Source organism: Vidua chalybeata, chromosome 6 (assembly GCF_026979565.1).
Source record: "Vidua chalybeata isolate OUT-0048 chromosome 6, bVidCha1 merged haplotype, whole genome shotgun sequence".
Taxonomy (NCBI): Eukaryota; Metazoa; Chordata; class Aves; order Passeriformes; family Viduidae; genus Vidua; species Vidua chalybeata.
In genome coordinates, this window is record NC_071535.1 from 57,890,678 (window position 1) to 57,909,255 (window position 18,578).

Sequence of the window (18,578 nt, forward strand, 5' to 3'; positions counted from 1 at the left end):
GCTCGGTTTCTTCCTGCTTTCTCTGTGCCACGTTTCTGGAGCTGAGAACCTTTGCTCGGCTGCGCTCCCTCCGAGGGTTCCAGCCTTCACTGGAGGGAGGGAGGGCCCAGCCCTGATTTGCCCCTGCTGGCCATGTTTAGACCCAGGTCCTCAAGCCCAGTTACAGCAGGGATATTTGTAGGTAGCACACACAGAGGTTTATTAAACACATGCACACATTACACACCAAAACACATAGACACATCGTGAGGGTGCCTTTTCCAAGCCTACACAACCAAAGGGGTGACTGGGGATGGACAAATGAAAACACTCTTACCTGAGCTACTGCTGGCAAGAATGCTCAGTCGCTGCTGCAGAACAGGACAATGCCTTCTAACAATCAGGGTCTAGTGTCATATCAGCACACAAAGGCAAAAATTCGGTGCACAGTTAACAATTTCGTCCAGCAGGTGTTGCTGGAGACTACAAAACACATTCAGGAAAGGTCCAGCTGGCCAACTTTTGGGAGGGTGTCAAACACATGGTGCTCCCCTGCCCCAGATCAGCAAGGACAGGGTGCCCAAGTATACTTCTATTCAGGAAACTTTTCAATGTTATAAAGTAATGCAAGCTGTGACATTGAAATCCTACTTTGGAATATAAAAGCAGTGCCTAACTCCACTGCTAAGTGGAGGTAAAACTTGTCTGTGGCTTCCAAAATAAGCCAACTTGACAGTAAGATTTCAGGTTCTACATTTTAGTAATTCAGATCCATTCCAGCTAGAGGATACTTGGAAACTGAAAAATGAACCCAACAAAAACTATAAAAAAAAAAACCCTATGCAACTGCTGTGTGGGGATACCTTACCAAAAACAAAACAAAAAAACATACAAAAATTACCTCCAATTGTATTTTGACAGTAATGGCATAAACAGAATTTCATGTAGTATTTGAACACCAGATGTGATTCAATATTTTTTGGAGTAAACCATTTATGATTCAATTCAATGGTTTAGCCTGCAAACCCATCAGTATTTCTACAGACAATTAAAAGGTTTGAACTGCAAGATGAATTATCCAAACAGTGAATCAGTCCTTGATACTTGAAATTAATTTTTCTGTGTTAAATGTCTTTACAGGAAACCGAGTCTGCAGGAGCTTTAGTCCATCACACCACCCACTTTTTGGTCAGAAGATGCAGAAAGATTGAGCAAGACCAAGCAGGTAGGGTTGTCCAGTAATGCATCATGAGAAGATGGAGAAGACAGAGGAGCAGACAAATGTCTAGAGGAGGTAGTGGTATGAAATACCTGCTTTCAAGTATTTTTACATTCACTTTGAGTTCTTCATGAAGTCATGTAGTCTGATCAAAAAAGTTAAGCTTGGGAAATTTAAGCTAGATGAAATCAGGAGAAATATGGTTAAACATTAAATGTAGCTATTTTGAAGAACACGTTTGCCACCCAACTCTAATGATGCCTGCTTCTTAAATTCAGCTAAAGCTTTCCTCTTCAAGTGCTGAAGCTCATCCTGTTACACCATGCTTGGTTGAATTTCAACTAATATCCAACTCTACATTTTTACAAGAGGTGAGAAGCTTCTTCTTCTACCTGCAAAGGCAACTTGCTCAACTACAGATAAGTTTGGCCCAAGTCTTCTTTTTGCAATAATTTGTAAGCGACCAAAATTACTGTAAGATTGTTCCTATTCAAAATATAAACCCCTTCAGTATCAGTAAAAATAGATACCACTTCTTACTCAGTAAACATCTGAATCATGAATCACTGGATGCTGGGAATATTCATGGGAAGCATTAACACACACTTCCCAAATTCTCTGCTCCTTCCCACTAGCCATTGTTGCAGCCAGGATTCACTGCCTCATCACCTGCATCAGAAAGGCTCATGAAAACTCAAGATAAAATTTCACAATTCTTACTGCTCCCATAAACCACTTTAGAACCCTTAAATGTCTTTTTTAATACTGTCCTTGGCACACAGGAAAAAGTTAAAACATCTAAAGTCACTTCAGTCCTATGGTTTAAGCAGGGCACCCCTTCAATGGCACACAAAACCTGTGATCAGCACTAGAATAGACCCACAGAATTTTTTAGGTTGGAAAACACCCTTAAGATCATGGAATCCAGCTGTTAACCCAGCACTGCCATGTCCCTAAGTGCCACATTCACACAGCTTTTAAATAACCCCAGGGACGGTGACACCACCCACCACTTCCCTGGGCAGCCTGTTCCAATGCTTGACAACTGTTTCAGTGAAGCAATGGTTCCTAATATCCCATCTAAACCTCCCCTGGCACAACTTGAGGCTGTTTCCTCTTGTCCTTGCTCTTGTTACTTGGGAAAAGAAGCCAACTCCCACCTGGCTATAATCTCTCCTCAGGCAGCTGTAGAGAGTGATAAGGTCTCCTCTGAGCCTCCTTTTCTCCAGGCTAAACATCCCCAGCTCCCTCAGCCGCTTCTCACAGGACTCGCTCTGGCCCCTCAGTGTCTGTCTTGCAGTGAGGGACCCAGGACTGGACACAGCACTCAAGGTGTGACATCACCAGTGCCCTGCACAGGGGACAATCCCTGCCCTGCTCCTGCTGGCCATGCCATTGCTGGTCCAGGCCAGGATGCCACTGGCCACCTTGGCCACTTGACTCATGTTCACCTTGTGTTGCAGCACCCCCAGTCCTTTCCCACTGGGCAGTTTTCCAGCCACTCCTCCCCCACCTGTAGCACTGCCTGGGGTTGTTGTGGCCCAGGGGGAGGATCTGGCACTGGGCCTTGTTGAACCTCCTGCAGCTGTGTCCTCAGCCCATTGACCCAGCCTACCCAGATCCCTCTACAGAGCCTTCCTGCCCTCCATCAGATCATCACTCCTGCACAACTGGAGTCATCTGCAAACTGAGAGAGCCTTTGGTCCTCTCACCCAGATCATTGCTAAGGCCTTAAACAGGACTGGGCCCCACACTGACCCCTGAAGAACAGCACTGGTGACTGGCCTCCAGCAGGATAGAGCTCCGTCCACCACCTCCCGGGGCCCAGCAACCCAGTCAATTCTTTACCCAGCCACAAGCACAGCTCTCCAAGCCCCCAGCGCAGCTTGTTTGCACAGCAATGCCTCTGCTGATATTGCAGGCCTCTGAAAATGTGTGATAAGGAGCACAGAACTGTAATAAAGCACATTTTTTTACGCTGTAGAAATAGAAAGGCTTAAGTTCACTGATCACCCAGCAACTGGTATTTCTGACTGTTTAGAAGTATGCTTAAAGCTCTCACTTACTGTAGAAGAACATTAAAACATTGCAACAAACCCATATATTTTAAATTCTCTCACAAACAAGACAGGGCTATCTTACAAAGTAAAAACCTAAAGGTATTTCAGCATATCAATTTTTTTGTGATAACTGTACATTCAGTTATCAGTAAAATATCAGTATTCATATACCTTAAACCAGTACTCTGAACTTCACTGTCATATGACTAAAACTGAGAACTCTTAGTTACTTTCTGCTAATTGCAAAGCTGAATTTTATGAGTTCATAGAATTCAGGCACAGCTTCTCTGAGTCACCTGTGGCTCTAACACAAGGTAAAAACTTCCACAATAGACTGATCTACTCAGCCTTTATTTACTGTGTCTTTCTTCTTTACATGTGCCTCCATGCCACAGAACATGCCATTACCGTGTTCCTGAAATACTCCAACTCCTCCCAGTTTTCTTCCCAACTTCTAAATCCGCAGCTCTCTTCCCATTCTCAGCAGTTCCTGCATTTTCTCACTTACCTCAGACCCAGCTATTTCTTCCCATAGTTTCTATTCCTCCACCATCAGTCATGGGTTCCACTTCTTCCAGAGGTTTCATCTTTCCCAATGCAATACCATTCCTGAGGCTGCAGAGACAGACTGCTATGGACACTAACACGTGGAGTAGGAGCCTTCTCTCCTATCAGCAAGTGTCTTATCTCACTCAGTCCCACTCTCATGAGAGGGAACCACAAGCATTAGGCATGAGTGGGAAGCAGATCTCATCAGGACTTGCCATAGTATATTCCCAACTCAGTATTTTATTTCCCTAACTACAGAAGTAGTTAAAGTTAAATAAGTGTTGCACAATATTAAACAAACAGAACTTTTAACTTTAATATTCAAATTCAACACTAGTAAGAACAAATAGAGCACAAAAGGGAAACATTGTTTTAAGTAAAATGAATGAAGAGACAAGCCAGTAATCAGAACAGTTCTTCTGTCAGCCTAGGTTCAATATCTGCTGGCATCCCAGACTGCAGTTTCTGTATAGTACACTATAAGCATGATCAAACTTATGTACATAAACAATGAAAAACAACCTGAACACACTAAACAACTATTTACAAGTATTCCAACATAAAAAAACCAAACATACAATAGCCTCAAGAATGGGCAACTGAAGAAAATATGAACATTCAGAGAACCTTATTAGAAAGTAGAACAAAACATCAATAGCAAAGACATTAACATTTGCACTACACTAATAAAGAATCCAAATATTAAATTGGTGCATTTTTTCACAATGCACTAGCTTTGAGAGAAAAATGCTGCCTTCACTAAAATGCAGCTTACATTTGTTTCACTTAGTTGCTTTAACAAGAAGCCTATTAACACAATAATGATTGTTTTAATGCTACAGTTTACAGCAAGGACATTGAACTAAAAATAGCAGCAGTTCCACATGGCACTTAATTCCACAGGTTCCTAAGCTGTGGTTTATGCAATGCCTACAAAGTGCTCCCAGTTGAATATACAAATAAAATTCACAACAAAAGTCTACCTGACATCAGGTACATTGACTGTAGGTGGCCTTAAAGCCTGTCTTTTAAAATTTATTCCCCCTCTGCTCCAAAAAAAAAAATTAACTATCAAAGTAAGGCCCCTTCCCTCCTTCTTAAAAGATCAGGGATATTGCTTCTTATTACAATGCTGTAACACTACAAAGCAGCACACCACTATAGTGGTTAACCCTGGGACAGCATAACATCTAACAGTGTAACCGAAAGGCTTATGGAGTAACATCCAGGATCCTCTACAGACAGGAGAGTAACTGAGTCCATCAACCCAAATGGTTAACAGAGAATCAGCCACAGAGTACAAGTAAAAACCAGAAGCAATAGCTGTAAAACTGGTGATACCGACTACAGGACAAGAAACCAGGAACTGAAGGCTTCCTTCAGTTCCTTAGGTTTCGGTCGGGCAGAGGAGCTGTGGCTGTCTGCAGCTGCCCTGGCCTCTGTGCTCAGTAGATGGTGAGGCTCAGGGAGCGGTTCATTTTCTTCCCGATGAGCCGCGACGGGCGGCTCTGCGTCGTGGACCGCGTGGTCATTCTGTCCGTGAACAGCGCGCGCTCCTCGGCCGCGGCCTTCGCCATCTGCGCCTTCTTCAGCTCTCTGCAACACAGGGACACCGTCACAGCCAGCAGCACCCACAAGGATACAGCTCAGCTCTTATACAGCAACAGATAGCAAACCAGCTACAGCAGGTCACACTTCAAGACTTTAGGTCAGTTTTAGGTCATGCTGAGAGCGTTACGATTTGCATCCACCTGTTTCCAACCAGAGGGCAGAGGTGGGATGCTCATTACTTGTCTAGATGTTCTTTCTTTTGAAAAGAAAGGGACGGAAATGAAAAATTCACACAACTCAGATTCTGAAATCCAGCCTGTTACAAGCAGCTCAGCACTTCAACTACCAAGACACAGGAGGGTGCTTTTACTTCCTAGCACAAGGCACGTGTAAAGTCAGAGCTCATTACCAAGGCTTGCCCAAAGGAAGCAAATTCAGCCACACCTGATCTGTGGGAGACTCAGACACTTAGATGAACACAGGTGTGGGTAACTGGCAGCAGACAGCTCAGGAATCATCCTTTCCCTTTTGCATACCCACATCAAAAGCTGATCACCGCCTCCACGTTTTCTGCCTAACAAAAATGGGAGCCTGCAAGGCAGAATCACTGAAGGCAGCAGAGGCCATTGCCCCTGTGCAACATTCTGCCAACTGTTCTGTTTCAGAGAATTACCAATACCCAGGGTGAGGACAAAGTTAAATCAAACTCAGAATAAAATTATAAAATAATCCAACGGAAGAGCACAGCTACCTTTATAAAGGTTTCCCCCATACATGGCTTTTCTCCTTTCTTCAAATACTGACATATGGCTAAACCTCAGCCCTCCCCCATACTCTCTTCCTTCCAAAATCTCTAACTATCCATTAAAGAACTTTCTCTACTATAAGAGCTAGAATTTGTAATCTCACTTCACATCTGGCTGCAAAGCAAAATCAAATTTTACAAGCTTGCTGCACATTGGTGTATTCAGTTTTAATAAGCAATTCCCATTCTTGTAAGCCAGAGTATTATTCATTAACACCCGTGCCCATCTAATCACCCCCACATTATCACTGTGTCAGTTCACTGAAAGAGAACACAACCCATTTTCAGTCCTCTTCCTTGTGAACATCAGTCACAAATACACACTTGTGTGCTTGCCCAACCACCACACCACATTACCAGGAAATTTAGTTTTAAAATATCCTTCCACTCTTCCCTAGAAGTCTTGAGTTCTTGCCTAGAAATCTTGAATTCTTCCTTCCTCTGAAGAGGACAACACAGTAGAAAAGCTGAGTTGCCTTAAAAGGATTCTTTTCACTAAAGATGACTTACACACAAGTGATATTTTAAATGGTTCAATTGCAGAAATTTAAGAAAAAAAACAAACCCTCAAACTACCTGAAGTATTTTATGGAGCTCTATGCCACACAACATTAAAAATTACTGTGGTTAAGTGTTGTTTTAAAATCATTCTTGGCTTTACAAGGATGTATCCTTGTTTCCAGGCCAGAAGGAATCTTCACAAAACACTAGTTTTGCCATTTTTCTCTTTCAAGTGATGCAAAAATATGTTGTCTTCATACAAGCAAGCAACTTACCTAAGCAAATCTGCCCCTTAGCAACCTGCACAAATTGTCTGATTATTCTTTCAATGTAATTCATAATATTATAAAGATAACCAGCTAATCTAGTACATCTGGCTGTGGTCAGACTAGCAATGGGGCAAGATAAGCAGGTAACAATGGAGTGAACCTGAACATGAAATTAACATCTTCATTCAAGGCATACCACTCAAAAAGAAATTGGTGATCTATATTCCCTCATAAAAGCCCACCTATTATGTAAAACACATGCAAAGATAACTGTAGTGAAAGAGTCAGATGGCTGCTTATTAATTTACTAACTCTTTCCCTGAAACTTAAGCAGAAATCAGACTTTCCTAAAAGAGAATCTCTTTTTCCAAGCTTTAATTCAAAGTGAGTGTTTGAGCAAGGGGTAGGACAAGATGACCTCTGGATACAAATGATTCTCTGGTGACCCAGTAACACTGCTGTGTACAGGTCAAATTAGTCCAATAACATTCCTCATGTGCCATTCCATTTAGGCTCAAAACAGGTCATTTAAGTCATTTTCCAACATTTCGATGTACAAATGACCTAGGAAAACACAGACTCGAATCACACAGATGTAAGCTAGGCTATACCTGTCACAAAAGTGTGCACTGTCCTGAAACATTTGTTTAAAATCATAATGTTTTATATGCCTTGTGCTGTTGAGAATCCCTTAGAGTGTTCAAGCAGTTCTTTCTGTGGAGAAAGCTCCTTTTAAAGTTCCATGACCCACTTTGTACTCCCAAGTACGCACATGCATACAGATTTGTGGATCTCACCCACAAACAAGGACACTCCTATGTTATCATCACTTCACTCTCAGGTAAGAACCTGTTATAAATAAAGTCCTGTTGAAGGACCCCAAGAACCTACTTACTTTTGCAAGAGTGAGTTCTTGAATTTTTCAGCATTTAGCTCTATCCGGAGCTGCTCGGCGCTCTTTTTTGCAGCAGAGAGAAGCACTGAATGCTTCACTAGTGCCACAGCTGAAGGCCTTTTCTCAGGATCAGGATTAATCATAACCTTGGGGAAAAAAGAAAACATGGCATCCTTGTTAAGGCCAGCAAGACAATAAATTACACTTCTCAGCAAGCCACTAGTAGAGGAATTCTTACTTTTAGTAAGTCTAGTAATTCTTGAGAAAGCACTTGTGGTAGTCTGGGCAGTTTTCCTTGCCGAATTTCATGCCACTGGTCCCCATTAGTTGGAAGTGGTTCAGCGCCAGCAGCACAGACAACAGTCAGAGCGAGAGCAAAAATATCCGCTTTTGGCAAGTGAGTGTAGTTCTTGAAAAGAAAAGAGGAAAAGTAAATGCACCTTTTTTTTTTTTCCTAAAGGAAACAGCACACAGGCCTAACATCACTGTTTGCCACAAACAGAACAGGTACCTCTTGTAGGACTTCATTTGCAAGGAAACGGCTGTCACCTTCTTCCACTTGAGGACTAGAAACTCGAGTTACATGGCCTAGGTCACCTGCAAGGAGAAAAGAAAGTTACTTTTCAGAAGACAGCAAGGTAATGCAATTCTTTTGCACATAAGTGTGCTGTTTCTCACCTATTTTAAATATGACTCTATCAGATGACCAGTCATCATCATCACCTTCCTCTAGAGTTATACTTGGGACTGATGTTCTAGATATGAAAATGTTACCTGAAAAAGAGCAGAATTGTTAAAAGAAACATTTCTGTACCATTTCTACTTGACCTAGTTTCACTACAGTTTGCTTTAGCCATGCAGAAGTTTTATTTGTATATAAACCCTGTTCAAAGAGTGAGAAAGTTATAACCGATTCACTGTGGCCCCTCTGCTGGGAAGCCAGCCAAGTGTTATGCAAGTAGAGTCAATTACACAAAAAGGACCCAAGATAAACTCAACAGTTTAGGTCTGCTGGCCAATTTTATAACTGACATCTTTGTGCTCCTATTCAGAGCTTCAGGGAAGAATTTACAGTTAGCAAGGTGTGGCTAACTGTTCAGTTTTCTACAGCAGATTAAATGAACTGAGCAAATTGTCAATAGAGAGTAAAGTAATTACAAACTTACTAGGTTTGATATCCATGTGTACCAGGGACATTGAATGAATGTACTTTAAACCCCGAGCCACTTGAAGCAGCAAGTCCTTCAGTTCTGGTTCAGTAAAGTAACGCATATTCCTGTAATTTTCACTTATGGCATCTGCTAAACTGCCACCTGAAACACCATTAAAAAAAACCAAGTTGTTTTTTACATCAAACAGCTGACAAGGAAAGGACAACTTGCTCCCAAAATTAAGCGAATATATCACAAAGAACTTGCTGGCAATATACAGCAAGTGTAAGATATAATGCTATATGCTTTTTTTCAGTCATATAACAATATAATTAAGTTCTTTTCTCCTGTAGCTGTCACACTAACAGGATATCAACACAAGGGAAGGGGCTCCCTCTCTCTCTTCCAAATCTCTGCCAGGGCATCAACAATAGCAAAATGCTTCAGAAATCAAGCTTAATCTCCTTTTTAATGGAAACTCTAGCAATTTTCTCTATTCCAGCTTGTACTACTGTACAGAAGAAAGAACAGTTCTTCTGCTCACAAACACCTCACAGTACTTCCAGTATGCTTGAACATGCATGACTTGGTCTGCAACTTTGTACTTGATGAAGTTTTTGCTTCATCCATCTTCATGCCTTTTCCAGAAAGGAGTATGAGCTATGGGTAGGGTAATCAGTTCATAACTAGTGTTAAGAGCTTGTACATCTGTACATCTTCTTTACTTACCATTGCAATATTCATTCTGTATAAGCATGTGATCATCCTCTGCCCATGCAGAGTAGTACCTCACTACATGAGAATGCTGTCCCAGAACTGCATGTGCATAGACCTCTCTTAAAGCATTCTGCCTGTTAGTCACAAAAAACAACAGCACATATGAGTATTGGGAGGTGAAATTAGTAGCATTTCTTATTACAGTAAGTATTTCTAATTAAAATCTTCCTATGCAATTCTGTGGCACCCTAAGCTGGATTTGTACCTATGTTCAACCTGCTAAAATAATTTACATTATATTAAAACACTTAATATATGGAACATCAAAAAAAACAGTATGGTGTGGGAGCCACATTTCCATTACATACTTGCCAACCAGTAGCAATAGCAAACTTTGAGATGCATGACTGAAGTTCTAGGGAAAAAAATAAAAGCGCTCATAAGCCAAGGGTTTGACTGAACTCAACATTCCCTAGACTGTAAGTCTGGTATGCAATTTTGTGCAACTCAGACTTCTGGGGTTTATATTTGTAACTATTTGAACACACTATTGTGTGTTCAAATACTTATAATATAAACTATTTGAACAACTATTCCCCACACTGTTGAAGTGTGGGAAAGGTTCTGAATCACAAGTTCATTCACAAATGCCAAAAATTAGCCCCAAACTGACTTAACTCATCTGCATGTCACTCAGGCTGACAAGGATGAGGACTCAGTTGGGAATAGTGCCCTCCTTCCATCTCTCCAAGAATCACCTTTAGAAGGAAGCGTTGTTCTCACTTTGAGAACAATCTGTTTCCACACAGAACACTGGGACAAACATCTGGCAGGAGAGAGGCCAATCAGCCTTTTCTCCCCAGTACTGCACAGTACCTGGGGAGTGGGTGGGGAAGAAAATAAATCAAGTGGCTTCAAAATTGTATCTATTTTACATTTAATTCATGTTTGTTTTATACTTTCCTCTTAAATGCCTTCTCTAGACACCAACACAAAGAGCCATGTGAAGAAGAAACACCAAGAGAAGACTTTTTAAGAGCAGGAAGTACTCACTCGTCCACTGAGCCAGCCAGGGGTTTCTTGGATCGTTTTATTGCATAGATGCAGCCATCCAGCCTCTTGACACACTTAAACACAGAGCCAAATTCACCAGACCCAATCTTTTCCAGTTCATGGAATTCAGTTTCATACCGGGACTTCATGTTACTTTCTGTTATTGTTATCCTCTGCAAAGATTACCAAGGAAAATATTTAGATCTGCAGATACACAAACTGCTGAAATCAGCATCAAGGTTTAAAGATTAAGTACCTTAGCAGGTCTCATGGTTTCCTCTTCAGGCTCTCCATCACTTGGTTCCATGTCCTCTCCACAAGAGCTGAAATTCACACCAGAAATCTCATGGTTTAAGTAAACTTTAAACTGAAGCCCAGAAGCTGTTGAATTCTTCTGAGATCTAGTTCTCCTATTCTATCTAATTTTAGTTAACTAATTGAACACTAGACATCTGTAGACACAAACCCATAAAATTGCCATGCTAATATCTTTGTCATGTCTTTCTTCATGTCTCACACTTGTACTTAATGCATTTTTTTTCCTCCTGAAGAAAAGACTGTGCATGGCCCATTCCATGAGGGGAAAAAGACCAGCACACAGCCTAGTCTATCCTTTCTGTACAGTAATCAAAAGATCTAGTGCTAAATGATTATTTCATGATATCATGCCTCTTGAAGCTCATACTTTAGGAGCTGTATTATACATTACTAACAACCTGCAAGCAAAAATACTTCCTTAGAAGCAATTTGTAACAAAATTTTTGCAGCCAAAAGTAGTTCTAAATACAAGTTTAACAAAGGAAGGTACAAGTCACTCACTCATTCCAGTGTATCCTCTTCCTCCTACGACATTTGCCTTCAGAGTTGTGAAGGAACATGGAATCGGGAGTGAAGGGATTGATGTTCACATGAGGTGTTTGTCTAAAATTTTCTTCTTGCTTCTCTGATTTCCCAACATTCATAAACAACGAGCCCCCTCGAAGTTTGACTGAGCTGGAGCCTAAACCTTGTGCTTTAGAAAGCAAACTCTGTATTTAAAAAAAAGAAACAAAACCAAAGCATTTATAGTCATTTATAGCCTTGATATTGCCTTAGACATTAAATATTCAGGTCGTGCCTGAAGCCATCATTACAGTATTGTCTAATTAAAGTTAGCATCAGTTGTTTAAATTCCTACATTTCCATCAAAAAGAATTTCCAAGAAACTACTCTGCTTTGTACTCTACACAGAGACAGTTCAAGCAAACAAATATTAAAATTATTTTTAAAAGATAGCAAAGATGATGATGATGAGAGTAACCTTCTTCTGTCTTTAATCATTTCATCACCTAAACTTCTTGGACAAATCTTTGTCCATTAAATGAACACAGATGAACCTCGAGGACAATCCCGTACTGTATCACCATGATTTGCACATGCATGATGTGGAAACTACATCAGACATGAAATTACCTTTGGTTTCTACAAATTTAGGTGACAAACTTAAAAAATTAGCAAATACAACATTTAATACTGATGCACTGGTGCATTTTCCTGAGCCTACAAAAAACGGTCCGAGAATTAGCAGCATGGCTGCACTGTCATTTAAATATCCAAAACTAATCTTCTGGGTGGTAATTTGCCAGACCAGGCATCTTCCAGGCACATAACAAAACCTCTCCCAGTTCCACTGAAAAGTCTGCACCCGAGTCTCCTTCATCCTGGTGAGGATGCCAGTGACTGGATCACAAGCAGGAGCATCACCTTATCCTAACAACAAAATAAAGATCTGACAGGACTGAAGCCTAAACCACCATAGGGAAGAACACTCAGTACATGGGAATCTCAACTGCAATCCTCAAATCTGCCCTAGATGGAGACCTGTGCTTCTCAGGACACATTTCTGTACTTCCACTGGATACCTGAACCAAGTGATCCTTCCAAAGATAATCTATGTAGAATTTGGCCACCTAATTTAAGAATCCCACTGAACCGCTGTGTTAAGAACTTGTTTTTAGAAATGCATTCCACAAAACTTTTGCAGCTCTGAAGCATCTGCCCCTGACAAGGTGTAAAATCATCACCAATTTTACCTTTTACAAACTTGTACCACTGATTTTTACCAGTGAAACCTCACTGGAGATGGAAGCTGTAGAAAACCAATTAAGAAGGAAGCCTTCCTCGCTCCTTAAGTCAGTTGTTTTCCATCTATAGTCTATAGACCCCTGGGAGATTATCCCCGGGGATTATCCCAGGATTACTTCTAAAGGGCTATATGAAAAGTAATGAAGAAAGGAAGCCAATTATCACTACATTTAAATTCACTATACGGCATTTCACACAGCATCGAGTTCAAAAGTTAAAATGCCTTCCAAAAGTCTGTTATTGAGAGAGTTAAGAGCTACCCATCTCTCCATCTAAACTTTGGACTCCATCAGTTTCACAGCATCGACTGCTCAAACAGCGTTTCACGTTTGATGCAGGAGTGCAGACGCTGAAGCTCCGACACGACAGGATCACAGCAGAACCCGTCAGGCTGGAGAAGCCTCTGAGATCATCGGGCACAGCCCATGACCCAACACCGCCGTGTCCCCCAGCCCACGGCACCGAGTGCCAGCTCCAGCCTTTCCTTAAGCACCTCCAGGGACGGTGACTGCACCACCTCCCAGGTGACTCCACCATCCATTCCGATGCCCAATCACCCTTCCTGTGAAGAAATTCCTCCTAGGAAATGCCAGCTCACCGCAGGATCACACCCCAAGCCGAGCTTTAACTTTTTGGCTACACCCCTACCAACGCCCACTCCACACGCCAGCACTTACTCGAGGAGTTTTAATACTCTACGCTCGCACTTTTCAAATATGCTTCCCACAAAACACTACCAAACTCGGAAAACTTTTTTGTTTCTATATGACTAATCCCGAAGTAAGCGGCTTGCCCCGTGCCCGTGTCCCGTCGGGAGGCGGCGCCGCCCGACCCCGCCCCGCTCCGGCCGGAGCCCCCGGCGCGGTCCCGAGCGGCGCCCCCGCCGTTACATAACGGACCGGCCGGGCCCGACCCCGCCCCGGGCTCACCTTGGGCGTGTGCGGCGTGTCGAACAGGCGCAGCTTGCGCAGGGTCTTGTGCGGCGGCGTGCCCGGGTAGTCGGGCAGCGGCGAGCCGGGCTCCTCGCCCCGCGCCCCCCGGTACCCGCCGGCCGCCCGGTGCGGCGGGGAGCGCTCGCAGCAGCGCCGGCCCTTGTGCGGGGCCAGCGGCGAGGGCGAGTCGAGCAGGAAGTAGGCTCCGGGCGACTTGACCGGCGAGGAGCCGAAGCCCTCCTCTTCCCACGAGTCCCCCTCGTCCGGCAGCGGCGCCGCCGCCGGCTCCATCTCCTCCTCCTCCTCCAGCAGGGGCGGGTCGCTCCGCGCCGGGGTGCGCGCGGCGGAGAGCGGCGAGTCCGCCTCCTGGAACGCCGAGTCCTCGCCGGTGCTGTTGGCGCTGCTGCTGCCGCAGCCTTCCTCCTCCTCCTCTTCCTCCTCCTCCTCGCAGTCGCTGTGGCCGCTCAGGAACAGCAGCTTCTGCCGGATCGGGGCCGCCGCCCGCCGGGCCGAGACGCGCCGCGGCGGCGCCGCCCGCTGCAGGCTGAGGAAGCTCATGGCGGCCGCTCCGCCCGCGCCGCTCCCGCTTGCGCTGCCCCGCGCTCCGCCCGCGTGCGGTGCCGGTTCGGCTCGCGCTGCCCAGGAACGGCCCCGCCGCGCGCGCCGTTCGGACTCCGCGGCTTTCCCGCGACCGTTGGTCACGTGCCGCGCACGCCGGCCAATCGCGCCCGCCCACCGGGTTTGAAAACACGGCGCGCGGGGGCGGGGCCGCGCGCCGCCGCGTCACGGGCCGCTTTGGCGCGAGCGGGGGGGCGGGGCCGCGGCCGGGGCCCCGCCCCGAGGCGGCCGCGCGGACGTGTCCGCCCGTGAGGCGCGCGCCCGGCGCCATTTTAGCCCCGGGGCGGCCCCGCCCGGGCAGCGGGAACCGCCTGGAGACGGCGTTCGGGGAGCGCCGGGAACACCGCGGGGACAGCGCCCGGGCGGCGGGGACAGCGCCCTGCCCGGCCCGGGCAACTCCGGGCACGGCGCCCGGCGAGCTCGGCGACACCGCGCCGCCGTGCGGGACTGCCGCTCCCCGCTCCCCTGCAACGTGGTCTTGCTCCCGTAGAGAGCGCGCAAAAATGTCCATGATAATAATAATGCGGTATTTAATAGATAATAAAAATAATAGTAATAATAATAACTGCACCTTCTGCGCCAGTTAAAGGCAGTTTTTCCTTCTCTAAGCGCGGCCAGCCCGATTCCTGTGTGTGCAGTAACGGGACGCACGTGGTTTAAAGGGCCGCGGCGCTGCCCGCGCCGTTCCCTCCCGCAGGACAGACTCTTCCACACGGACTCAGTGCCAGCACAGCGAAGGCCGTGGACGGTGGGTGCTGTGCAGCACACGTGTCTCCCTACAGGTGCCACCACTTTGCCTCCTGGCTTCGTTTTCTGTCTGATAAACCCGTCCCTCTCTTCTGAACCAATTCACCTTAAAACGAGCCCCTCGGGTAACAGAGCCCGTGAAAAAATGTTTTTTTTTTTTTCCCAGGCCCGGGAGCCCCGGAGAAGCCAGAGCAAGCCAGCCGGGTCCGGCTGCCGAGCCCCTCCGGCGGCGCGGGCTCCCGGGCGCGCAGAGCGCTCCGCGGCCGCGCGGGCAGCGCCGGGACGCTCGGGCTCCGGCACAGCCCCTCTCCGGCCTCCTCCGCAGAGCTCCCCCCCCTTGCCCGGCACACAATCCTCATGTGCTGGCCCTGGCACGTTCCTAGAGAGGAGAACCTCGGACTCGCACGGGTGTCAGTGTCCCCTGTTCCACTTCTGGCAATTCCAAATTCTTTAACCTCTTCTGCCTGAAATTACCCATTTCTCTGCAGAGAGCTGTCCTGGTTTTAGGACAAGCAGTGATGAGCCACAGGAACGCACGTTTTGAGATTTGCATTTTGGAGAAAACTGGAAACAGGTTTCAGAAAACTGAAAGTAGCCGACGTAACCTATGAAAATGGGACAGAGATAGGGCTACATCAAGTCCAGTATAAACACACTTGGTGTGCAATAATTTAGAACCACACTAACATCCCATTAAAATTAGTCATTTTTTTAAAATGAGATGCTCTGTATAGCAAGTACTAACTGAAGCATTTGAGTTTTAGAACAGATTATGTAAGAGAAGTTTATTTAGAAATAGAATCTCCACCGCTTTCTCCATTCAGAGCTCATGGAGGAAGATGCAAAGCAATTCTTATAAAGTGACTCAAAACTGCCCAGCCACTATCTGTGGCTTGCTTCAGTCATAAATGAAGTTTCCTTTTTTTTGAAAAAGTTTAAAGACTGAAAGCTTTCAGTAAGTCCTTCCCCCTGTAATGTCAAAGCTTGCAGTTTCCTTCCTAAACTCAATCTAATATAACTCATGCTTTCTGGAGTCTGCAGACACAGGTACTTGGTGACAGCAAGTGACAAACTGAAGTTCAGAAGCCCTGTTGTAATTGAGTTTAACCAATGATTTACTAATCACTAGAACAGTTTAGTGGGACAACTCAAGAGTTGTACTGAGAAAAAAGTATTTCTGAAGAGAAGACAGATAGGAGAGGAAAGGAAAAAAGGAATAGAGAAATAAGGAAACCACAGTAACACAATGCTTTTAAAACAAAGTTTATTTGCAATCTGAAAGCAATTAAGAAAGGGAAGTAGTGAATAAATACGTAGCTAACAAAATGCACAGCTGCTAGGTAAGAGTTCACAGGCTCTGTGTGTGCGCTGCTCTGAAGTTGCACCTGTTGTTCTTTTGCTGCAGTCTGACAGGACCACAAACAGTTGCGTTGAAGAGATGACTTTTGCCCAGACTGAGAGTGGAACTCTGCTCCCCTGTCCCTTGTGACACCTGTAATTATCATGAGGAGCCCCAGGAGCAGCCTGGCTAAAGAGCCCCACAGAGCCAGTTCCCTCCCAGAGGGCAATGGACATCACCACAGGAGGAAGAAGCTGAGTGAGGAGGAGCTCTGCAGGCTTCCACTGTGCCACACTCTCCGAGCCAAATCATCCCAAATTCTCTGAAGCTGATTAAATTGCACTTTTGAACTGCTACAGATCTTGCAGACTCAAGCCCTTACTCTTCCAATAGATATAACAGCACACAAACTGATGGCTAGGCAGTGCCTGACTGATATTCCTACAAATTTGAGTGGTTTAATGGTTTTCAGGATATATAATTGCAAAATTGGTTCTTTTCTTTCTTATACTACTTGTTTCTAAGGCGTACTGACGATTTTGCTACTAGAAGTATTTATCTGGAGCAGTACACACACAGGCAAAGAGCTGCTTTTAACTGTAAGTTTTCAAGCTCAAGGAAACCATTGTTTCCAACTTTTGTGGGTAGCAGGGGAAGTCAAGTAAAAATGGGGAAGAAAGAGAACAATGGCCAATTTGTCTGGCTGTCAGAACTGCCAGACAAGTGGCATTGCCATCTTTTCAGGATTCCTGCACTTGCAAGCTCATCTGGAATCCTCCAAAACCACTTCCATCAAACTGGAAGAGTTTTGCCAAAATCTGGCTGAAACCTGTTCTACATCAGCCAGCATAATTCACCTCATCAGGGGAGGTGTAAATGGAGTGAAAGAGCAGAAGAGGAACAAGGTAAAGCTGCTCTTATGAAAAACAGAAATGCTACAGGCACCTGTGCTGAGGCTGTTGGTGGAGAACTGAGAGCAGAGAGGGATCTTCGCTGTTTTCCCAGCTTTTATCTTGGTTTTCAGCAGGTACCCAGGGACCAGTGTGCTTATCACCAGTGCCAGCCGTGGCATTCCAGTGCTCACACAAGCCTTGGCATATGCAGGGAACAACAGGTCCCAGTGGGAATGTGCCAGCTGGGACATGTTGTGTCTGGGCCACTGACAGCCTAAAGGTGAGCAGTTTAAAGATTATTTTATCTAGGGTTGTGCTGCTAACAGCTGCTGTTAGCTGGCAACCTCTTTCTCTTCAATTACAAGGTCCAGAGTTAAATGAGTTTCCCATCAAAAATGGACTTTGTATATCCAAAGACATGCCAACAGCTGATGCTGCCAGTCCTTGTTCTCTTTTTAGTCCATAGTCTGCAGGCAGAGAGAACATTTCTCAGGGAATTATTCACCCAGGAACTCTAAATAATAACAGCAAGAGAACAAGGTAGAGAATAGAAAGGGGAATTTTTGACAGCACCACAGTTTCCACAAAGTAAAGAACAGCTTCTGGATCCAAAATATAGGAATTTCAGGGAAGATCATAGGTACTCAGAAGTTAAAATGTACAAAGTACATTAAAAAAGTACAGGTTGTGCCAAGCAGTCACATACTATTCAGTAATTCTCTATGACAATAAGAGCACACACTCATGATAATTTTTAGTGACTCCCTTTTTTGCTTTTAAGTCTGCCTCTTAACACTTGAAATCTCCTTAACAAGAAAATGGCAAAACAAACTGTTCCTGAGAGTTGTATTCAGGTAAGGAATTTCCTCCAAAACATCTGAAGAGTGGAAGAGACAGAATGATTGCCATGACTGAAACAGGTACAATTAGAATGTCCCATTCCTCTGTTCAGGCCAAGTTAAAATAATCAAAATAGACAGATTTTGTACCACCAATTAAAAACCTTGTACCACAAATTAAAAACAATGGATAATGCAGAGAAACTAAGTAGTCACTGCACTACTCATTTACCTTTATCACTAACCTGTTTCTTTTTTCTTCTTCAGGGAACATGCAAAACCATGAGAGAGGTACTGTGCCTTTTTTTTAATCTACTACTCTTCTTCTAATAATCTC

General features: G+C 44.6%; 1 protein-coding gene across 2 annotated transcripts; it reads right to left on the reverse strand.

Annotated features, from left to right (window-relative positions):
- Positions 1-4,098: 4,098 nt before the first annotated feature.
- Positions 4,099-14,405, reverse strand: WEE1 (WEE1 G2 checkpoint kinase). Of its 2 annotated transcripts, none has more exons than XM_053945587.1 (11): positions 13,803-14,405; positions 11,569-11,777; positions 11,006-11,072; positions 10,750-10,922; positions 9,709-9,830; positions 8,995-9,141; positions 8,507-8,602; positions 8,340-8,425; positions 8,067-8,237; positions 7,829-7,974; positions 4,099-5,403 (listed from the first exon to the last, which is right to left on the reverse strand). In XM_053945587.1, exons 1-11 carry the CDS (start codon positions 14,361-14,363, stop codon positions 5,253-5,255), a joined length of 1,929 nt encoding a protein of 642 aa, XP_053801562.1. In that variant the 5' UTR covers positions 14,364-14,405; the 3' UTR covers positions 4,099-5,252. The 2 variants fall into 2 exon arrangements, with proteins under 2 accessions (XP_053801562.1, XP_053801563.1); XM_053945588.1 differs by lacking the exon at positions 13,803-14,405 and adding an exon at positions 13,551-13,648.
- Between the last annotated feature and the right edge of the window lie 4,173 nt (positions 14,406-18,578).